Source organism: Eutrema salsugineum, unplaced genomic scaffold (assembly GCF_000478725.1).
Source record: "Eutrema salsugineum unplaced genomic scaffold, Eutsalg1_0 scaffold_13, whole genome shotgun sequence".
NCBI classification, from domain to species: Eukaryota; Viridiplantae; Streptophyta; class Magnoliopsida; order Brassicales; family Brassicaceae; genus Eutrema; species Eutrema salsugineum.
The window spans coordinates 8,103,426-8,126,821 of NW_006256885.1; the positions used below are offsets into that span (position 1 = coordinate 8,103,426).

The 23,396-nt window shown below is 36.7% G+C and overlaps 4 protein-coding genes across 4 annotated transcripts; 3 read left to right on the forward strand and 1 right to left on the reverse strand.

Annotated features, from left to right (window-relative positions):
- The first annotated feature begins 719 nt into the window (after positions 1 to 719).
- LOC18025238 (pentatricopeptide repeat-containing protein At3g04750, mitochondrial) lies at positions 720 to 3,052 on the forward strand. Its single transcript, XM_006408092.2, has 2 exons — positions 720 to 852; positions 975 to 3,052. Exon 2 carries the CDS (start codon positions 1,082 to 1,084, stop codon positions 3,050 to 3,052), a length of 1,971 nt encoding a protein of 656 aa, XP_006408155.1. The 5' UTR covers positions 720 to 852; positions 975 to 1,081.
- A 206-nt stretch (positions 3,053 to 3,258) lies between these two features.
- On the reverse strand, positions 3,259 to 10,424 carry LOC18025239 (mediator of RNA polymerase II transcription subunit 14). The gene is made up of 8 exons (XM_006408093.2): positions 10,020 to 10,424; positions 8,177 to 9,202; positions 7,652 to 7,749; positions 7,400 to 7,574; positions 6,564 to 7,320; positions 5,464 to 6,482; positions 4,331 to 5,361; positions 3,259 to 4,231 (listed from the first exon to the last, which is right to left on the reverse strand). The coding sequence occupies exons 1-8, from the start codon at positions 10,227 to 10,229 to the stop codon at positions 3,430 to 3,432; spliced, it is 5,118 nt and encodes a 1,705-aa protein (XP_006408156.1). The 5' UTR covers positions 10,230 to 10,424; the 3' UTR covers positions 3,259 to 3,429.
- Positions 10,425 to 18,091: 7,667 nt separating this feature from the next.
- On the forward strand, positions 18,092 to 20,255 carry LOC18025241 (auxin-responsive protein IAA16). Its single transcript, XM_006408096.2, has 5 exons — positions 18,092 to 18,437; positions 19,079 to 19,344; positions 19,438 to 19,573; positions 19,680 to 19,741; positions 19,839 to 20,255. The coding sequence occupies exons 1-5, from the start codon at positions 18,235 to 18,237 to the stop codon at positions 19,874 to 19,876; spliced, it is 705 nt and encodes a 234-aa protein (XP_006408159.1). The 5' UTR covers positions 18,092 to 18,234; the 3' UTR covers positions 19,877 to 20,255.
- Positions 20,256 to 22,399: 2,144 nt separating this feature from the next.
- On the forward strand, positions 22,400 to 23,396 carry LOC18025242 (hevein-like preproprotein). Its single transcript, XM_006408097.2, has 2 exons — positions 22,400 to 22,873; positions 23,018 to 23,396. Exons 1-2 carry the CDS (start codon positions 22,460 to 22,462, stop codon positions 23,246 to 23,248), a joined length of 645 nt encoding a protein of 214 aa, XP_006408160.1. The 5' UTR covers positions 22,400 to 22,459; the 3' UTR covers positions 23,249 to 23,396.

Consider the following 23,396-nt stretch of genomic DNA (forward strand, 5'->3'; position numbering starts at 1 on the left):
CTGCGTTTTACGTTATATGAGATTGTCGTTTTGGCGCTTATTTTGAGCAAATAGTAGACATGTTGCTAGCTCTATATATTATTAACATCAGTTTACATCGTTTGCGTTTTGTTTGTTATGAGTTGTCGTTTTACTTTTCTTTTTTTTCTATATGTTTGACCTGTTATTATTCTGCTTTGGTCAAAGAAATTTTTATTTTTTTCTATTCCAGATATTTTACTTATACCAATCAACTTTATCTTATAGAATTTTATTACAAATGAACGAGAATATAGATTTCACATTGTTCATTTATGAAAATTAGATTTTAACTTGGAATGTTTTTTTTTATTATAACTCTAGATATTTTATCATTGTATTTGTCTCTCAAAATATTTGTATTCTACATGAAATTAACTAGTATCTTACATAGTAAACTCCACATTTTCAACATAGTAGTTACAACATATTAAAAATTTAGTCATTGGATTAATTTTTGCAATCAAGTCAACAGATGTTCGTAAAGTATACAAACCACTAACCAAAAAAATAAAGTTATAATAATCAATTGATTATTTGTTTTATTTTTATCTTCTGGGGATGATTACGGGCATTGTTTAGATTATGGGAATGCCTATTTCGTCACAAGTTATTTGACTCTCTGATCTTCATCACGTATTTAGATTTGGAAACTGCTTGTTACTCAACTCAATCTACTTGCGTTTTCTAAAGATCATAATAACTATTAAGCTTTCCCATTCACAAACTAAGCTCAGACACAAAACTCATTCCTTTAAATGGTACCAGGAATCTTCACTTGTGCAGTTTACTCGGATGATTGCATCTTCGAGGACCCAACAATCAGCTTCCAGGGTGAGGAATTACATTATCCTTGTTATGCAATTTCTGTTTGTTCTTCAGTGATCAGAGTGTATCTACTTGAACAAATGTAGAACAATTCTGATCTTCATGCTTTCTGGTTTGTGTTTGTGAAGCCTGGTAGATTGGTGGGATCAGCTTCTTCTTATGTATCTGACTTGGAGATTTAGACAAACAAATATTTCCGATTAAAGACAAGAGCTTTTGCTTTTGTTTCTGCTCTATGTTCTTGCGTCGAGGAATTCGGTTGTTTGCCACAGAATCTGGGAGCAAGACAACATGGGATCCTCTCCATTCCCTTGAGCTTAATCACCCATCTCTTGTTCTGCTCGAGAAATGCAGTTCAAGGAATCAATTCAAGCAGAGTTTGGCAAAGATCATGCGTGTCAATCTCATAGGCGATACATTTCCCATGAGCCGTCTAATCTTTTTCTCAGCCGTCACATATCCACAGAACATCGACATGGCGAAGCTTCTGTTTCTTAATTTCACCCCAAACCCCAACGTTTTCGTCTACAACACAATGATTTCTGCTCTTTCATGCTCGAAGAAGGATTGCTTTGCTCTGTATAGTTCTATGATTAGGCAGAGTGTTTCTCCGGACAGGCAAACGTTTCTCCACCTGATGAAAGCATCGATTTTACTGTCGGAAGTGAAGCAAATCCATTGCCATATCATTGTATTTGGGTGCCTCTCTTTGGGGAATTACCTGTGGAATTCTCTCGTTATGGTGTATATGGAGCTGGGAAGTTTGGGTTTTGCAGAGAAGGTGTTTGATACAATGACTGAACCAGATGTCAGCTCTTTCAACACCATGATTGCTGGTTATGCCAGGAAGGGGTTTAGTTTAGAAGCACTGGAACTGTACTATAAAATGGTTGGTGATGGTATTGAACCTGATGAGTACGCAGTGTTGGGTCTTCTAGTTTGTTGTGGTCAGTTATCAGATATTAGGCTTGGGAAAGGAGTTCATGGTTGGATTGAGAGGAGGAAACCTGGTTCTTCCTCTAATTTGATCCTGAGCAATGCTCTTTTAGACATGTACTTCAAATGCAAAGAACCTGGTCTTGTAAAAAGAGCTTTTGATATGATGAAGAAGAAGGACATGCGTTCTTGGAACACAATGGTGGGTGGGTTCGTTAGGCTTGGGGACATGGAAGCTGCTCAGGATGTTTTTTATCAGATGCCTAAAAGGGATCTTGTTTCTTGGAATTCTCTGCTTTTTGGTTACTCGAAGAAGGGATGTGACCAAAGAGCCGTTAGAGAGTTGTTCTCTGAGATGTTGATAGTGGAGAAGGTCATTCCAGACCGTGTCACTGTGGTAAGTTTGATAAGCGGTGCAGCAAACAACGGTGAACTAGACCAAGGAAGATGGGTACACGGATTAATGATCCGCCTGCGATTGAAAATTGACGCCTTTTTGGGTTCTGCACTTATAGATATGTACTGCAAATGTGGTGCCATCGAGCGGGCTTTCGTGGTTTTCAAGACAGTTCCTGAAAAAGACGTCACTCTATGGACGACAATGATAACTGGGTCTGCCTTCCATGGAAATGGCAAGCAAGCTCTGCAACTATTCGAAGAAATGCAAGAAGAAGGCGTGACGCCAAACAAGGTCACTCTGCTCGCTGTCCTAACAGCTTGCAGTCATAGCGGCCTCGTGGAGGAAGGGCTACACATTTTCAACCACATGAAGTTGAAATTCGGCTTTGACCCTGAAACCGAGCATTACGGAAGCCTTGTTGATCTGTTGTGTAGGGCAGGGAGAGTAGAAGAAGCAAAAGACTTGGTGCAAAAGAAGATGCCAATGAGACCAAGTCAGTCGATGTGGGGATCAATCTTAAGCGCTTGTCGGGGAGGAGAATATATTGAAACCGCAGAGATGGCTTTAAAGGAATTGCTCAAGTTGGAACCTGAAAAAGAAGGCGGATACGTTTTGCTGTCCAATGTATATGCAACCGCGGGAAGGTTCGGTTATTCAGACAAGACGAGAGAAGCAATGGAGATTCATGGAGTAAAAAAGGTTGCAGGATACAGTAGTGTAGTAGGAGTAGATGGAATTCATAGCTTTGTGGCTTCAGAGAAGCAGAACCATCCAAGATGGCTTGAGATAAAAGGAATATTGCACCATCTGTGTGATGAAATGAATTCCAAGTTGAATGTTTTGGACTTGTTAAGAACAGAGATCAATTAGCCGTTTTAACTTGAATGAGATACTTTTTTGAATCATTTCGATATCCATCAAGTCCCACAGATATTATCCATTTTAGTTAGAAAGTTCTCCTCTTGATTCATTCAATCTTGTAATCAAAATGCAAGAATTTTGTCTAAATTTAACTAAATTTCACAACCAATAATACTTAGTTATTATTTCTGAACCTGTCAATGTTGTCGTTGATAGGTAAAAGAAATAGAGGCGAAACCTCTAATTTTATACTGGGAAACACAAAAATGCTACAACACGTTTCTAAGTCACGATAGAAAAGAAAGAGCCCAAATCAGCATTATACTATGTATGTACACATTAAGATATAACGAATTCCAAAACTGACAAAAGATTTTTACCTCTCTCTATATGGTAAATTCCTTTTGAAGAGTGTTGTTATTACCTTCTCTCAGACCTTGAAGACAAAGATGTAATGTTCTCTGGACACTGTCTGCAACCAATTTGAGTTTGCCTTGAGTCAAATCTCCTGCAGCAGAACCGTTGACTTCCACTGTACGACTCACTCTCTGTTTACACTTCTCCCAATCGTCAACACGTTGCCAACAAGCTCGACCTCCATGGCTTCCTTCCATTCCAAGAAACGTCACACTAGGGTTTTCGCCAAACGTATACCTTAACCTAACCGATACACAGTAAGGCAACCACGCCGCTCCTCCAGCTGCGTTTATGTGAGGTATGTGCGCAGGATCAAGAACGACGGTCAGCGCAAAGTCGACAGTATTGTTAGGCCGGTCGTAATGTATATTGCTTTTAGCTGCACAACTGTGGTCTACATCAGTACCGGAATGATTCTCTAGACATAGCTCAATTCGAGGTCTCTGTGCAGGAGCAATCTCTCCAGCTTGTTGTGATTGCGATAATCCTTTTTTCCAAGCTATCAGTTTTAGAAACTCTCTTAAGACCGATATGGGTAATGTGAGGAGTGTTATGAACGAGGCAACTCTTGAAGCATCGTATGGCTCTGATGCAACACGGCGGCTGAAATAGTCGCAGATTTCTCCAATCTCGGATTGGGTTAGATCCTCTAGAGCAGCAGCAGAGGATCCGTTTTGCTGCTGTTGCTGCTGCTGGTGATGGAATCGCCTTACGCTAAGGACTTGAAGAAGAAGCTGAACTCTATGGACACTCACCGCAAATACATAGCCACTACAAAAAGAAAACAAACAAAAAGACAACTACGATTAGCGTTTCAGATTAATGTATAAACACACAAAACGATTCGCCTAAGTTCTTTGTTTGGCTTACCCAACAAAGAAGCGTAAGGCTGGTTGTTCTTGGTCTAAGTTCAAAAGAGCTCCTTCATTCTCCTTCAAGATTGAACCTAAGATCTCTCTTAAGAGATCTGGTAACTGAGCAAATAGCCACAGTACTCCAAGATATTTAAGGATACCACGCAAAACCTTTTTAAGAGCCACAAGAGGAACCCATCCTCCACCATAGCCACCATCATCACCTAAACCGATGATAGCTGTGTTTAATTCGCCTCTAACATGTGCTGGCACAGCAGTGCCTGGTGGTCTACGTACAGACAATCCTGAGCCACCGACTAAAGATCCTGAAGCAACACTGCCTACACGATTCATCGCGGCTCTTGACATTGCACTAGAGGGGGAAAAGTTAACTCTGCTCCCACCGCTGCCAGTTGGGTTTACACTGTTTGGATTTGTTGCTCCTTGACTTGTCAAATTCGGTTCTAAACCGTTCAATTCTTGAGCAACATGCTCCATGATGAAAGGTCGGAATTGGGGACATGGCAAGGAGCCTCCAATAGAAGCACCACCCTTAGGTGGAGTTGCTGGTTGCAACCAGACTTGATCTCCAGCAAAGCATCTCATGTCCACTGCAAATCGTTTACGGTATATGATCCTTATCCAATAGGGTCCACGGAGTACTACAGAAACATCAATGGGCAAGAGAGAGCTGGGAACGATTCCAGGTCCGCTTCTCCCTGCAGCTGCAAGCATTGCAACTCCATGGAAACTTCCACCGAGAGGGCTTGGAGCAGGAGAAGCAATAGTAGTTCCTGAAGTTCCTGAGGCAGACTGGCCAACCGCATTAGGAGCTGCTAAAGTTGAAGGGGAAATGATTCCCTGAGTTTGTTGTATCTGATTTGATTGTCTCGAAGTCGCTGTAGCAGGTACGACAGGCACGCCAGTGGCAGTACTAGCTCGGGCAGGGCGAGTAGCGGCAGCTAATGCAGTCAAAGGCCCAGCAGTGAGGCGAATGCAATCCAGAAGAGATTCTACCTCTGCTCCATTTATAAAATCCTCCAAGAACTGTACAAGAATAACCCACAATGAGGAAATGCATATATTCATTACTCTTTAAGAATAAAATTAATTTGCATCATCGATCGTTAAGTTGTGCAAACAACTCACCTTAGTATGTGGCCAGTGTTGGTCAGGAGAAACATGCATGGTGCATCCATCTTTACCTGATTCCCACTCGACAACAAAACGTGCCAAAATGCCTGAACCAAAGCTAAACCACAGGCTTGTTAATCCTACTGCCTCAATCTTGAAAGCCCTCCATCTATCAACTGGCTCACCACTGCCTTTCCCTCCAGCAGGTCCTTTAATAGTGGGATTAGCACTGCAATCTTCTTGTTTTTCATCTGGCTTTATGCCAAGTAGTTTCCGCATACCAAGGGAGAACATTCTAGCATTTGAAAGCCTCTGTATGTCGGCCACAAGCTTCTTTATACTATCGGCTTCCACGGATTGATAGCTCAGAACAACACCTTCCGGGTCATAGCGGATATGGGAATCAACATCAGACGAATTCGCAATGTGAACTCCAGATCCCCAAGGTGTGTTTTTACTTCCCTTTTGAAGTTCCCAGAGATCCCTAAAGTGTTGGTCATTTATTTTCACATCCCAACACATGCTTCCAGGTCTACCAAGCTGCAAGCATATATGTTGCCATGAATCATTCTGAGCAAATGGAAGCCGGAACCATATATCTGAAAATGCATCTCTTAGTCCCATTTCCTCAACATATTGAATATCCAATGCCTCCATCTGACTAGTTAGTTTGGCATGCTTTATGGACAACGAAGAATGCCTGACCACATGGAGAAGAGCATACACAAAAACGCTTGAAGGTGCGTTTCCTTTGTTTGCTTCAGCTATGAGATTCCCATAGCTGCATCCAATCGTTTTTGTTGATGTTGCCACGGAAGCGGATAGGGTCTGTGATGCAGGGCTCCAACTCTTAACTAATTCACTTTGCACCAATTCAGAGGAGGTTTTACATCTCTTATTGGGATTAGCTACACCTTCTACTCCCTGGAGAGATGGGATCAATCGTAACAAATCTGAAGCTGAACGTTTCCGAGACTTCTGGTCTTTTCTCAACAAAGGACCATCAGACGTAGTTGCAAGATCAGCTGTTTGTGCTGCAAATAAAGGAAATTAGGTATTCCAATATTGAGAAATAATTCTATGAAGGTAATAAAAGGCTATGGAAATGTTCTTACATACGGGAGGAGGTGACAACGAAGATTTAGTGACCATTCTACTGCCTGGCTCAGAGACTCCGTTCCCAGCTGATAGGGATGGAGACAATATCATGGATAACTCCGGGTTAGAGTTAGAAATAGCTATCTTCTTCATAACTGAACTCTTCCGAGGGGGAGCTGATAACAAATTAAGAGAGCTAGATTGTAAAGGGCCCTGCAGATTATACAAAGAATCTGGTTGATAGCTAGTCAACAATGGAACTTCTCCGAGGCCATTAACAGCAGGAAGATTCTTAGGAATTGAATCATGCCCATCACTTGAAACAAGAGCGGATGTCCCTTTTTGAAGTCCAAACACTTCATCTACAATACTAGAGAAACTCAATTGGCTTCCATTCATTTCTGCCAAAGATTCGTCAATTAATCCTGGATGACGGTGTCCAGATGCTTGATTTAAGCTCTCAGCATCTGAGAATGAAGATACAAATCTAACCACATCGGATGTAATCAAGTTAAGATCATCTTCGAGAATCCGTATCTGCCCAATATCAATTTTCTTAACTCGTAAAACATTGCTCAGATCATTGAAAGACTGAGGCTTTCCCGAACCATCCATTTGAGTTTCCACTAATTTAAACAATGGCGTGAAGTCCTTTTCGAGTTCCATGAGCAAGAGGTGAGAGCTTTCACAGTCAGGGAATCCCAAAGTCAGAATGCTTGACCCATCCGAGAGGTTTTTGGGGACTTTGTTTACACCAAAACCATGTTCGTAGACCTGCATCAAACACAAAAGTCAACACTTCCAACTCAAAAATTGAATTTGAACAGCTAGTTGAAGCAAAAGAAATCACTACCTCGAGACCCAAAAATTTGCCAATGGTGGCAAAAAAATGCAAAATGCTTTTGCTTCTCAAGCTGATAAAGGCATCAACTGCAGATATACTTCCTTGATTTAACGCATCTTCAAATTCGTCCAAGATGGAGGGGATCAAGATACTCTTGGATGACTGAAGAAGAAACCGACCAGTCCTGCAATCATTGATATATAATGAGAACTGCCAGGCTAAAATAAGATTTCTCGATATAGATAAATGCAAAATTTATACCTTATATTGATCCCCAGTGTGAAAAATGAAGATCCATACGCTCGGACACGTAAGACCTCTGGCCCTGCATGTTCCTTAGAATCTACCATGTTACCTCCCTAAAAGAAGGGGTAAAGAAGAATGACCCAATTAAATTCACTTAAATATTGACATCACCAATAGCAAGAGAAAGATAGCCTGAGCTATACTAGCTCCCCAGCTAAAAGAAGCTAGGCCATATGACAAGTACACTGCAGAAAATTTACTACTCTTGACAACTAGAACTGTGTCAAAACAACTAGATAATCAAAACCTAGGTTCCACCATCTCTGAAATTTAAACTTCTAGTTAATGCTTAATCTCATGTTCTCTAGCATGAAGCCACCGAAAAACTAGCAGGGGATTTGTCTGGACACAGTGGTAAGCAAACGAGATACGTGTCATCAGACTATTGACATTCAAGTAATCTAACCTGGGAAAAAACTCCTAAAAATTTCAAGGAACAAAAATACCCAAGATTAAGGAAAAAACAACTTCTCTTTTTACCTCAATACCAGGCTCATCCAGGAAGGCCTGAAGGATGACATCACTAGGAGCTCGACATATACGAGCATTCCTCAAAAGCTCTTTCTGAATTTCAAGAAGACGGGTATATCTGTTACAGCATATAGCTTTAAGCAGAAGCTTCTCCACGTCAATGCAGCTCTGATCGAGAGAAAATTCAGCTTCCTTGCCAGTAAGTGGGTCAACTACAAATGTGCTGTGTAAACACTTTATCTGGAGATCTGACCCTGGTTCAATTTTAATGAATGGACCAGAATTTTTATCAGAGTCTGACCAGTAGATAAGTTTCACTCCTGGGGTTCGAAGACTAACAGAATCTGCCTCTCCTTCTTGGTTTACTGGTGTGGTGCCAGTGTCCGAAATTAAATCAAACCGAATTGCATCTTTCCATCTCCCCTGAAGAAGAGCTCGGACCTGCCTTATGACTGTGTCCATGACAATGGCAACGCAAAACTCATGGAGCACCGCGTATAGTATTGTGAATGGATTTTCTGCCACGGACATTCGACGCTCTAAATCATCTCCAAGGATATGCCGTCTAGTCATTTCGAGTTTAATTGGGCCACTTCTTTCACCAACAAGCAGATCCAAATGTAATATCCTCCACATGGATAGGTGTCCTCGGTAACCAAGAGTAACAAGAACCTTAAATTCCCCGTCGACGGATAAGGTAACTGTACCTTTGGAAATTTTCACCTCTGTAATTTCTTTTGGAAGTGTGATTTCAAGTAGTTTGGAACGTACAAGTACCTCCAGCTTCCTTAGTGCTGGTTTTTGTTGATGCTCATCCAATGAGCTCTGCATCCCCACATCATCTAGGCACTTTGGCAGGCGCTGATAAGAACCTGTCAGCAAAACCTCAACAGCAGAGGGAACGTCATAGACAGGAGCCCGAGCTTGCTGTAGACCTTCATGCATAAAAAACAGTGAATCCGCAGCTTGGGTGAAGCATATATCATGAGCTGATAATGTGCTCCCGAGGTCCTGACAGTAATTTATAAGAGGAACCTGCAGCGAAGGAGGTAAAGGCAAAGGTGAATAAGCGGCTTAATAAATTTCCGACTACTTTGTAAAGATAATAAACCTAAGCAATCATCTAAAGTAGCTACCTGGGAATTTCACAAAAACACTACAGTCAAATTTTCTCCAAATATGCAGAGATGTCTGAACCTCGTGATAAGTCTACTTGGAATGTTAAGTTCCATTTCGACACTCACTAGCACAAATATAGTAAGAAGTAGGGACTACAATAAATTACGATTCTAACAAGAAGCGCCAATGATAACAAATGACCTGCTTTAACGTACCAATCCGTATGCTAAACAGTCCACTGATAGTGATTACAGAGAAACAGAACTCAACCAAAGCAAAGTGCTCAGCTTTTTCTACACTCTGTATCCAGTCTAAAACAAAAGTAACACTATATATCTACATAAGCCGAACTCTTAAGTTTGATTTTCTTTTTAGCTGTTCCGAAAAGTAAGAAAAGCTGAAAATTTAGCGAACACTTAAGCTTAATATGCCAGATTCAAAAGGCATAGCTTTTATACAGTTGCAATGAGACGCACATATAAGGTATAACCAGACAAGTAATGTGCCGCAAACCAGAAAACAACATCAAAGTCACACAGAAGTAGGTTTCAATTTCATTCCCAGTCTGTAAATCATCCCAAGACACGACTTCAAAACTCATAGATCTTGCAACGGACAAACAATACCGTAATCTTGCGCCATGTCTGATTCCAATTCAAGAAAGCTTGGAACTTTCGTTTCAGCCCACAAACCCAACAACGTTAAGAGCTTGTAGAAAGGGAGAAAGACAAACCTGTTTGCACCATTTGGCGAGCGCATTGAGCCGGAGCATCCGTTGCTGAGTCTTAACGACATACTTAAGGAGGCTAACCTTCTTATCAGTATCAGAAAGCTCCGTCGACTTATTCTTTTCAACGAGTTCCTTGAGAGAAAGGAACGATTCCTCTGCGGCTCGACCAACCAGAGCGGAGAACTCCACCGTCTGTTGCCCTAATTCCGCCATCGCGGACAAACAGACAAGATCGCCACTGCCCGATTCAGCAACTTGGGAGATCAACGATTTCAAAATTAGGGTTTTATTCCTCCGCTACCCGTCGACAATCGCCCAAAGCTTCCCTTTCCCAGCGACCGGATTTGATTCGGACAAGAGAGAGAAAAGGGTTTAATTTGGAAGGGGGCAGGGAAGAGGACGGAAACGTTGAACGGAAGATGAAAAATATATTAACAAAAAAAAACGATTTTTTGATGAAATCGGCTAAAAGCTTTTAAACATATGAAGAAATCTATTTATGTGTGGGTCCCTCTTTTATCCACGTAAGCAGGAAGTCACAATACTACTATTTACTATTCATCGCCATAATTGGTACAAAACTCCGACCATTTAAATAGGTCAGATATATGAATTGCCACCATTTTTTTTTTTTTTTTTTTGAATTGCCACCATTTCATTTCCACTTATTGGAAAATTATGTCACCGAATCTAATATCTGTAGAAGTAAATACTTGGTGTACAATAGAATTCCATATCCTGTTGTAATTCTTTTTAAGAGAAAAAAATAAATTTTGATTTGTGCAGTATAGACAACCTCAGTATTTTTTACCAAACCAAGAAGTTTCATGACACAATGCATCTATAGATTGAGAAAAACTAAATTCCTCAGGATTCCTTTTCCAAATTATTCAGCAAAATTATCACTAAATGTAATATTTACAGCTAATATGTATCCATAATTTTTTATGAAATTTATACTCACTATAAAACCCCTCTTTAATTTAGACCAGTAAACACAAACAGTACTGTTAGCAATATTCTCTTTACAAATACTCATTTTTGGGTGCAAATCATGAGGAGTTTGAGAGGAACAAGTAAATTTATTCTCGTGGCCATATTGATAACATGTGTATTTATCAGCAACAAGAACGTATACATAGCATCTGGATATAACATTGGATATCCAGTAATAGGACGTGATAATCAACCGTGTAGTCCTAAATATCCTGCCACATGTAGACCCAAAGAACAGCCGAATCCATACACACCAGGATGTGAAGTTGAGACTAGATGTAAACGTCCGCCAGCAGCTCCTCAATCCAAAAATACATTGTAAACAATTGTAAATCTACAAACAAATTTACAATTCATGTTTTTGTATCTGCATCAAACAACTTAATAAATAAATCTATTATATTTATATATTTGTACTGATAAAATTTTATCATCGTCGCCATATTCACTCGAATACTACTAATTAGTATAAATTATGCGGATTTTTGGATTTAAACTTTTTCTTAGGCATGGAACTAGTCTTTGGTAATAAATGCCAAGTCATAAGCTATTGTACGTTCACCTTCTCACGACCAAAGGGAGTACGTACTGACGTACTGTGCTATAAGTGGAAATGGAAAATCTAAAAAGGACAAAAAGAAAATATATATTAGTATGTTATTATATCTACATCATTAATATATTCGTATTATTTGTTTTTCATCTTTTAGTCTAATGGTCTATTACCACCATTTCCAACCTTCAATAGTCAAACAACCCAAGAAACAAACTGATATGAATTTTTAAAAATATTCCCTGCATGGTAAAAACCATAGTGGAAATAGAATTAAATTATTAAAAAAAAAGAGCATCAAGTAATCAAAATCCCAGTTTTGATGCAATATTTCAAATTGGATTCTAATTTTTTTTAATAAAAAAAAATGAATTGAAACAAAAGCTTTAAGCCCCCCCCCCCTCCCCCCTAGTGATGTCAAAAAAAAAAGGAAACTGTTAATCCCCAAAATTTCTGTAAATAAAAACTTATGAACTAAAACTCATCAACCAGATGGACCTTCATTAAAGTTAGTGAAATTCTAATGTTTTTCTTGTATTATATATGAGAACTGAATTTTTCAATATTTCCACAAAAAGATAAAAAAAAATGATAAACGCAAAAGAATTTACGTTTGTAACAAAAATGATCGTAGTTTGCGTGTTTGTTATCAGCACCAAATCAGAAAAAGTTATCTAAACTATACAATGATAAAAGAAAGTGAGAACAATATGCGTGGTTGTCATCTTTGATATCATACCATCGAATGTTTTTTACCCAAACCGTCAAATCTATATCGGTGAGGATGTGAGATCTCTACTAGATGTGAACGTGTAAACCTGGAATCTCTGTTTAAGAATATTTTAGAATTGTTTTTCAGAAAATAATATAAACACGAACATTAATTATTAAAATAAATGATATGTTTTTTTTATTAACGAAGACATTTTGGGCTCAGAAAGGCACATAGGCAAAAACTAACTTCAAGATCTTTCCCAAACAACACTCGAATTCATGAGCATGATTTCTCACTCTTTTGGAAGAGATTTAATTACTAACATCTTCAAATTTAACATATCAAATAATATGAAACAACCCAAAAAACGCACTAAAATATTTGATGAAAGGTAAGGATTGAAGTATAATATTGACTAAATTTATTTTATTTTTGTAAGGAACATTAGAAAATTTGTGTGGTCGTAAGAGCATGAGTATTAGAGGCCCTTAATAAAAATTGAGTGGGTTGCATAATAATATTTTGGGTTATAATATTAGAAAGGGAGCCCAAAAAAAGAAAGGTCGATCCATAGTTAAGGGTTTTAAGGGCTGACCCATACACAATCTCATAGGCGACGTGTCGCAATTTTATTGGCCGGACGAAAAAATTATTTGTGTTCGCGAAAAAGAAAAAAAAATTGGCCAGTTCACATTTTCTTAGAAAAAAAAACGAGACCTCTCCCCTATGGCGATTTCGAAGGCGATAATCGGGGATTTCTTGTCGGAGCAAATCGACGGCGATTTCAGGTGTTTTCCGGCGGATTGGGTCCTCAGAAGGATAAGGTTAGTCGTTTTTGAGAGATTTGTTTTATTTTATGCGGATTTGTTCTGTTTTCTTCGAAATTAGGGTTTTGAATCGGAAAAAAAAATTGGGGGTTCTTTGTGTTCAATGAAATTAGGCTAATCTCTGTGAATAATACTCGTGAATAAAGCTGTTTGAAATCGTTTACATGAAGATATAGACTGTATTTTGTGTATTGAGGTATATGATCGGTTCTTTGTAATCGGTGAAGTATTTTTGAGTTGTAATTATTTGGTTAGTGATGTTAATGATCGGTTGGTGATGTGTACGATAGGTTTTGTTTAGTGTATGCATATATATCATGTTATTTTGATGATGAAGTTGAAGTTGATGATGAAAATGATATTGTGAATATTTTGGCGAGGGTAAATGGAGAGAGAGCACTTAGGATTCTTGATGATTATGTTACTTCCATCTAAACTCAGCCCAAGGTAAGTCTTCTTCAAACTAACAATCTATCTTCTCGGGTCTTCATTTTCATACCGAGACATGTGATGTTTGGGTCATATTGTTTGCAAGCATGGAAGTCTGTCCAAGGTCCAATGATCGAAGCAAGCATCCAAACAGCTGTCATGCCTTAAAAGGTTAGTTTCATTCTAAACTTGTAGTTTAGGGTTGATAGTTTCTTTCTTTGTATATGAGCGCTTAGTTAGTATTGATTGTAAATGGTGGTAGTTGTTTGTTAGGTGAAGAGTTTATGGTGTAGTAATAGCTGGTGCTTGTTTAAAAGAAACATTGAGTGTCTTAAAAGCTGTTTAAAAATCACATCAAACATCAAAAAAATTAACAATTAAGATAACAACTAGTAGATATCATTAAAAATGGTTATTGAATGTACCAAACTCTTAAAAACAGCACAAATATAAAAGTAAAACAACACTAACTCTTTAACAACTCTCTTTCACAACTCTCTTTAACAAATATAGAACTCGCTAAACACTAACTCTTTCACAAACTTCATAAACACTTGTTTTCTAAAATCACTCTTCTCTTCTAAACTCACAAACCCGAAATCTTCCAACTCTTTTACAATCACTCTTCTCTTCTAAAATAACTCTTCTCTTCACAAACTTTTGTTCAAACTCAAACGCTTGTCTTTCACAAACTTGTCTTTCACAAACTTCTTAAATCTCACTTTTCTCTTTTAAATATCTGTACTTTGAATTTTAATAATTTCATGTACTGTTCTATAATCTTGTTTAATATGTAATGAATGTTTAAATTAAAAATTAAGTTAATAATTTTTTAAAAAAAATATTAATTTTTTATTAGTAAGCAACTCTTACTCAATCCATTAATGCAACATTTGATGTTAAAAGTTGCTTAATTATCCTTAAAGCAAAAAAAAATATTATATTAATGTTAAGCAACTTTCTTATAATCCCTCTAATGCACATGTTCTAAGAGTAAGAGGACACACGGTTTTAGGATGGGGAGACGTTGACGGCGCTAAGGCGATCAGAGCCACTTATCTAATATTCGCGCATTTGATACTAATAAAAGGCACACGTGTGAACCTGTAATGTTATTGGACACTGAAACAAAGAACATTACTTTTTCACTGGACCCAGCCCACACGAGGATACATTTCTCTATCTTTTTCTAGGGTTGGTTTTTCTCGGCCCACGTGGACCCATTTATTTCCTCGTCCTAACGTTTACGGGAAATTTATACGAGGGATATATACATGTTTTCTTTTTGTTAAAGAAGACCAAAGAGGAAGTGTGGTGAAAAGAACAAGTGAAAGATGAGTGAGGGATATATCAACAATAATAGTTTCTGCTATTGTTAATTTAAATTATCAAAAACAAAAAAAAAAACTGAAAATTTAGTCTAGTAGGTGACAAAAACACGTTTATCTGATGTTTGGCCTTTGCAATCTATAATTTTTCAGTGTTTTATGAGCACATCATTACGAACTTTGGTAATTTATCACTCTGTTTCAGTACTGTGTTGTGAGCATATCATTCCGAACGCGGTACAAGCATGGCTTTCAATATGGCATCAGCTTATCAGATACAAACGTTTTAGTTATTCCTGATTTTATAACGTAATTGATCAAATTATTAGTGTAGTGTAACTAAATTGAATAACATAAAATTGGTAGGTTTCGTCGATATATCACACATGAATTCAAATTGTATTCCAAGAAATGTCAATTTAAATTTATCTATAACCAAACTTCACAATCGGAATTTTTTGGACATGGTAAATTATTGAAGTATCCATGTGTGGAAGTTTACTTGTTTTATTTAATCAAATTTAGTTATGTGTGATTGATTGTATTTGATATAGGAATTTTTCCCTGGAGATCAGAGGACTTTATTTCCAGCATCAACTTAAAAGGGAAGGGAATTATTTTCCCATCATAATAGTGAAAAGCAGAGTAAAAATGAAGTTTTTTCCGACTTCTATAACTATATGGGCAAACTTTCACTCCATGTTAACTTTTTCTGTTCATATAAATACGTATATATAATTCTTGGCATGTAGATTAAGATGAAGTCGTTCTCAACGACTTAACTTTGAAATTTTTAGGTCAGATTCTTCCGTCGTAATCATGCATGGGCATGATGATGTTTAGCAATAAATGATGTTGATGATCATTATGCTTTTATAATTTGCAATGAGAATGCTAATATTATTGTGTTCCTTCATGAAAATGCTGTCACCAAAAGGTTGACGACATAGGCATGACATGTCCCGCCATATCACATGCCACATGGTTCCATTTTTTAAAAAAATATATGTATATAGCTTTAAAACTTATAAGTCTTTGCTTCCTATAGGATTTTAAGGCTTTTTTTGTGTAATCTTTCACGAACACGGACATTTTTCTTGACGCATTGGCATGTTAATTAATATACTCTTGAATATATAAATTGAATTGTAATAAAACATGAACACTATATGGGTCTCCCGATTTAAACCCTTATTATTATAGAATATATATATATATATATATAAATGAGTAGATTTTTATTTTATATTATATCTTTACTTTTGAATCTTCCTTAGTTCCTTTTAAAGTGTTATCGTGATTTAAATGTGGTCTGTAAAAAAAATATATATTTATATGCATATGTAAAAACCTGTTTTTCTCTAAATATTGTATAGAAACCATGCCACTAACATGTTACCGAATTATATTGTTTGCGACAGCAATGATGATTGATGAGAAATTAATGTGTTTTTATCAGCTAAGCTTTTTCTTGTAGTTTTTATCAACTAATTTTCTAAACAGTGAAGACTAAAGAGATCATGATTCCCGAATAAAACTTGTGATTCTTTTGTAATGATCTTGTGCCTTTCTTCCGCTCGGCCAGTAAACCGGTTCATAACTGCTTCGCCTGGTAAGAGCAGAATTCTTAATATCATTGCCTTTAGTATTAATATATCTTTGTTCTGTATTTTTTCATAAAAAGTTCCACTTAAACTGTCTAACCCAACTGTACTAATGAGTTAATTATATATGTTTAGTTTAGTTTAGCATTAGATTAATCCCAACAGTATATCATATCCTTATCATCGACCAGAAGGAATGTTTTCTTATTACTTAAGGTAAATCATCTGAAACCGGGTTATCATGTTGATTCATAATTACTTGAATAATATACAATTACTGGAATAATATACATTAATCGCTAGTTTTCCCATAATAATACATAAATTTACAAACAAGACATAGCCACATGGGGGACGTATAGTACGAAAACGCTTTGGCAGACCAGGGCTTTAGTTTATTTAAATTTAATTTAAATTTTTTTTGTCGGCATTATATTTACAGAAATTAGTAGTTCTGATGAAATAATCTTTAAAAAGTTAAGCATAGCCATTGTGAATGGCGGATCCCACAAGAAGGACAACGAATCCATGGAATCAAAACACATGTTTTGAAGCTGACAACTTTCGATTTCTTTCCCATCTGTGGGTCCTATATTGTCTTAGCTGTCATTTTATTCCATTTTTGTTACATAAATAAAAATAATTTCCGACAAAACACTCTTTTTGTTAATATTATTTGTTATCTTATTTTCTTGTATTGATAGGAGTAATGAGAGTGAAATTTCTTTTCTCTCCTTTTTGAATGTAAGTGTATTTTCATAATTAAATTACTAGAAATGGGAGGAAAAAAAAAAGCTAAAAGTATTCATATTTTTACTTTTAATACAGAGCAATTCTAGTTTGTATATGTTTAGGTGGATGAATTCGGAACAGAAAACTGTGCCTAGGCCTGAATTTTTCGGGAAAGGTAACCCGTCCCATTTTGAATCCGTCCTGAAATTCCCGAATTTTTCGGGAAAGGGAAATTATAATTTCCCATTCGAGATTGAAAATAATATTTGAATGGGTAAGGGAAAGGGTAGGGACGGGAATGGGATTACCCGAACTTCCCGTTAGATAATTATATAAAGTAAAATTTTAGAGATTTCAGTTATTTGAATTTTTTTTATAATAAATAATGATTTTTCTAATTTATTAACAAATAATAATTTTTTTAAAAAAAAACAAAAATTGATTTTAATTTAATTATCTCAATTATCCGAAATTTTCCCGTCTCTTTCCCGTTCTTTTCCCGATTATATTTTATTTTGAGATTGTATGGAAAGTATGTTTTGATTCCCGAATTTTCCGTTTCCGTCCCATACCCGTAAATTTCCTTCTTGTTATTTTATGGGAATACTCTGGGTAGTATATTCAGATTCCCAAAATTTCCATTCCCATCCCCTACCCGTCAATTCCCATTCCAATTCCCGAAAAATTCAGGCCTGAACTTGGCCTTTGCCCACTGGCTTGGCCGCAATTATTCTGAGAAAAATGACGCCATTCATGACATCACCTTCTCCCGACAAGCTCTTTACGGTCCAACCAATCCCGGCATCCACGTGGCAGCATCGCACCCGTTCAAATAAAGAAAATCAATGATGAATCGATATATATTTTATACCACACACACGATCCAATATTGAGCCCTTTGTTTCTTCTACACATATTTCACATCTCTCTCTCTCGCTCTCGTTAGACGTATAAGTTTAAGGAAAAAAAAAAACTTAAAAGAAAAAGCCCTAGAAGTCTCTATTACTCGTGGTTGCTAATCATTATCAAGCAATATGATTAATTTTGAGGCGACGGAGCTGAGGTTAGGGCTGCCGGGTGGGAATCACGGAGGAGACATTGCCGCGAAAAATAATGGGAAAAGAGGGTTTTCTGAGACCGTTGATCTCAAGCTGAATCTTTCATCGACGGCTCTGGATTCGGTTTCCGAAGTTGATATACAGAATTTGAAGGAGAAAGTCGTAAAACCACCTGCCAAGTAAGAAACAATATTTCAATCTCCATTTCAGTTCATATTTATTTGTTTTCTAGAATTACTTTATATATAGAGAGAGATAGTTTGTGATTCTTTATTCAAGTAGATGTTCTGAATGTATTGAAATAATTAGATTATCTGTGAATAGATTCGGGAAAATTAGATAATACGAGCCGGTCACGTACGATTTGTAGATGGATGTGCTTTAACACGACGATCTTATAAATATAGGTTTTTTTTTTTTTTCTAAATTTAATAAGTGAATTAGAATAGGTTATAGAGCAATTCTGAAAACAATTTTCGTCTGTGATTTTTTCACTTTGTTTTCTTTGGTTCGCCGCTCCATGGTTTTTCTTTTTCAACAAATTTTCAGAAGATCATTTATATTTGATTAATAAATATTCTTCGCTAGGTTGAGTTAGTGTTCTGTTTGAAAATGATTTTGGTCGGGAAGAACTAAGAAAAATACAAAACATAAGGAATCTTACTTTATCTACGAAAAAAGATTAAAGATTATATTAATTGTTTGGACAACTACAGCCACCTAACATCCGACACGTGCTAAGCAACTAGATAAATAACAACTTTATAGATTAAGTAATGCAACTGATATTATAAAATTAAATATCTTTACGGAATTTCAGGACACAAGTTGTAGGATGGCCACCGGTACGATCTTTCCGGAAGAACGTCATGTCCGGCCAAAAGCAAACCACCGAAGTTGCAGCTGAAGGCACCGAGAAGACTTGCGGCAGTAGCGGAGCCACCTCCTCCGCCAATGCCGCCGTGGCTTACGTGAAGGTTAGCATGGACGGCGCACCATACCTAAGAAAAATTGACTTGAAACTGTACAAAACATACCAAGATCTCTCCGACGCCTTAAGCAAAATGTTCAGCTCCTTTACCATAGGTAAATAAATAAAACAACATATCTACTTAAAAAACATAATAAGTTGTTTTTTTATATACTGTTAATTTATTGATATTTAATTTATTTTTTCAGGCAACTATGGACCACAAGGAATGAAGGATTTTATGAATGAGAGTAAATTGATCGATCTTTTGAACGGATCAGATTATGTTCCAACGTATGAAGATAAAGATGGTGACTGGATGCTTGTAGGAGACGTACCTTGGAAGTGAGTATTAACTATTGTCTATATATTTCACTAAAAATCAAATATCTATTTTTGTTTGAAATGTCTCTACATACATATTTATCAATGTCGGCTGGATTGTTTTTAGGATGTTTGTTGATTCATGCAAACGTATAAGGATAATGAAGGGATCAGAAGCAATCGGACTTGGTTAGTATATCTTATCCAACTAACTATATAGAAGATTTTGATTTTAGGCTTTAATTATTTGCACTTTTTCGTTAATACTATTTTCGATGTATTCCAGCTCCAAGGGCATTAGAAAAGTGCAAGAACAGAAGCTAAGAGTTCTTAACGACATTTCTTGAAATTACCAACAAATGAAGGAAAACCGGTTCGATCGGTTCGATATCTCAAACCGAGAAAAGCCAAACCGGCTCGAAACTATTGTTCCGAGCAGGGAGTTTGCGTATTGTATTAATCTATAATAATATTGTGATGTATTACATTTTATAATATAAACCTTTTTTGTTATATGATGTATTATAATATATACATTTATAAATATAAAAATGTATATTTTATTAGGTTGCATCTATTTCCGCATTAGTTTAATTTTTAAACAACGTCTGTTTACGCATTATTGTATTGTCTATATGGAAGTGTCCGTAAGACATCCTAATGTGTTACTTTGGCGTGACAGATTATTATCACGTCTACTCTACTTTTCGTTTTTTTTTTCTGGCTTCGGATTGTAAACTCATTAGTATTTTATTTTCCATCATCTCGAAATTGTACTAATTTTTTTTTTAATTGAATTTTACATTTATAAGATTCTGTAATATAACCAATTCTAGTTGAAACATATATGAGAAACTTTGAATAGATCAAGGTAATGTGATAGTGGAAAGGGGCAGAGCATGTGGATAATGTAGAGTTGTTGGGGGACAAAAATTGAAGGAATTATAAACAAATTAATAATGTCTTTAATATGTATGCTCCATTATTGATGCTTTACGCTGTCATCCATTCCCTCAGGCCTCATCAAAGAATAGGTGACAACGATGATATACATTTGTTTTATTTATTTCTTGATAAATTTGATATTACTATTGATAAAAAAAACGAATTTACCATCGAATTTCCAATAGCTGTTTTAAAATAGCTGCTTACAAAAACAAGACAAAGTGAATTAGGTACGATATAATTAGTTATTAAATGAAGACAGTTGGTCAACTAGTCAAATAGAAGAAATCAAGTTTTTTTTTTTTTTATGTTTTTGCTATAAAAGCAATTGTGAGTATAGTTGACATTAGCGAGGAAATGCTGGCGCAGTTTCGCCAAAAGATTAATCTTTAAGAGCTCATACATTATATTGTGTAAGTAATATATATATATATATACTTATACGTAAATCGTAGAGAGTATATATGTGACTAGAGTAAGCACAATGTTTTTCTACTGGGCCTTCAATTGCAAAAAAAAAGTATACTAGGTCAAATTATGAATTGCATTGAACCAAAAAAACATGGACTGCATTGCATAGACCATAGGGCATAGTTTCATCCATTTGCGAGAAAACGGTGGTAGGGAAAGATTTGGGCCATTTGCCCCTTCCTTACACTAAGTTACAAAAACTTACAATATGGCACCAACATTTTCCGAAGTTATTCGGGAACTTAGCACCACCATTTTCCGACCGTAAATTCTAAAACTCATAACGCAGTCGGACCCGATAAACTAACAACCTGAAAAAGACGTCCTAATGAGAAAAATGTGAAAAGATAATCTAGTTGATTTACCGTTTTGGTTAGAAAAACATTGTGAAAAAGTACGGGAACGATAAAATATGATAAACTCTAATTTTGTTTAGAGGTTTTAATGAGGCTAATGAGGAGTTTCTCCCCCAAAAAAGAGCAAGCCCTGCTACTGCTAGTTGACAAACTCTTATAAGTACAAGCTAGTGTTTGGAACTTCATTGTGTTTATACATCAAGGATTAAAGGCTACAGATGAGATATGCAACCAATTATAACGAAGATTTGATGTCTACGTCCATTTTTGGATAACTCAGATTCAGGGTTGAAACTGAAAGATCTTCATTTTGCAAATTTTTTTTTTTTTTTTTTTTAAAAACATTGATATGGGCCATATTGCCAATGAATCTCGATCCGCTTCACCTATTTATTTTGCCTAATGGGAAAATAAAAAATATATCAAACAGACCGATTTTGATAAAATTTGTTTAGTCAAAATGATGGAAGCCAATATTATTATCCCAAGGTGAGAGCGACATTTATCTACCAGGCTGCTTTTCTACAAACAATCAACATTCAATTAGCCGCCTCTCATTATATCACCTGTGTAGCATTGTACGAAGATAAACAATGCTTCCTCGTTTTAAACCGTCCGATCAGATATGTCTTTGACCACTATGCTTCCGTAAAAACGTGATCGACGGTTCTTCTACAGACATTTCCCACAGCAATCTTTAATTCTCTTATTAAAATAGCATATGCCTTTGAATCAGTGCCACTTCTCATTTTATTTGTCTTTTCCAAAATAAAATTAAAAAAACTCCAGAATTTAATCTAACAACTTAAGTCACAATTTCTCGAATCAATCGAATGAACCGTTTGGAAAATATATATAATGAATTTGTTCTTACTATTGATAAGTTACACAGTTTCTCTAGTCCATTGAATCAGTGCATTTATATATTTGACGTACATTTGTTGTATATATGGGTTAAGCACGTTAGCTTTCTCGTGTGAAAATCAATTGGATAAAATCACAAGGCAAACATTACTATATGATTAATTTGATTTTTCAACATTATTATACAGTTAATTATTGATGTATATAAACAGAGAGAGAGACGGACACATGCAGTAACTTAGACCACAAAGAAGACAAAAACTGATAGACCATGAAGAAGAGCAGACTAAGCATAGCCATCATACTATTATCATACACGGTGGCTACGGTGGCCGGACAACAATGCGGCAGCCAAGCCGGTGGTCAGACTTGTCCCGGCAACATCTGCTGCAGCCAGTACGGTTACTGCGGCACCACGGCGGACTACTGTTCACCGGACAACAACTGCCAGAGCAATTGCTGGGGAAGCGGGCCTAGCGGCCCAGGGGAGAGCGCGTCGAACGTACGCGCCACCTACCATTTCTATAACCCGGAGCAGAATAACTGGGATCTGAGAGCCGTGAGTGCTTATTGCTCCACGTGGGATGCTGATAAGCCTTACGCGTGGCGGAGCAAGTATGGCTGGACCGCCTTCTGTGGACCGGCTGGTCCTCGTGGTCAAGCTTCTTGCGGCAAGTGCTTAAGGGTAAGTAGTTATTCATATTTTTTCTATATACCTTTTTCTATATTGTTTCAAGTCAATATGCTTTTGGTTAGGTTTAAGAAAAATTACTAACAAGGCCCGGTTATGAAACCGGTGTAATTAACGGGTGGGTCTAAATGGATACAGGTGAGGAACACAAGGACGAATGCAGTGGTAACGGTGAGAATAGTGGACCAATGCAGCAATGGAGGATTGGATTTGGATGTTGCAATGTTTAATAGATTGGATACCGATGGTGTTGGCTATCAACAAGGCCATCTCATTGTTGACTACCAATTTGTTGACTGTGGCAATGATCTCATTCATCAGCCTGCCGATTCCAAAAACATCCTTGTTTCAGCAATTGATCGCGTTTGATATTAATATGTAATGATTTTCGAGTTCTGCATCTTTCCACACATAATATAATAAAATGAACTCTATATCGAGTGATATGTTTTTGTTGTTTCTTGGCAGTTTTTGTCTTTCTTTCAACTACCAATAATAGCCGTTCTTGAATTTTCGA

Bases quoted from the DNA above. Each gene is read 5' to 3' on its own strand.
- LOC18025241 (XM_006408096.2), top strand. From the start codon at position 18,235: ATGATTAATTTTGAGGCGACGGAGCTGAGGTTAGGGCTGCCGGGTGGG. The intron at 18,438-19,078 runs GTAAGAAACAAT...ACGGAATTTCAG, and splicing joins GTCGTAAAACCACCTGCCAA to GACACAAGTTGTAGGATGGC. The intron at 19,742-19,838 runs GTTAGTATATCT...GATGTATTCCAG, and splicing joins ATCAGAAGCAATCGGACTTG to CTCCAAGGGCATTAGAAAAG.
- LOC18025242 (XM_006408097.2), top strand. From the start codon at position 22,460: ATGAAGAAGAGCAGACTAAGCATAGCCATCATACTATTATCATACACG. The intron at 22,874-23,017 runs GTAAGTAGTTAT...AAATGGATACAG, and splicing joins CTTGCGGCAAGTGCTTAAGG to GTGAGGAACACAAGGACGAA.
- LOC18025238 (XM_006408092.2), top strand. From the start codon at position 1,082: ATGTTCTTGCGTCGAGGAATTCGGTTGTTTGCCACAGAATCTGGGAGC.
- LOC18025239 (XM_006408093.2), bottom strand. From the start codon at position 10,229: ATGGCGGAATTAGGGCAACAGACGGTGGAGTTCTCCGCTCTGGTTGGT. The intron at 7,575-7,651 runs GTATAAATTTTG...CAATGATTGCAG, and splicing joins ACACTGGGGATCAATATAAG to GACTGGTCGGTTTCTTCTTC. The intron at 7,321-7,399 runs GTAGTGATTTCT...TGTTTGATGCAG, and splicing joins GCAAATTTTTGGGTCTCGAG to GTCTACGAACATGGTTTTGG.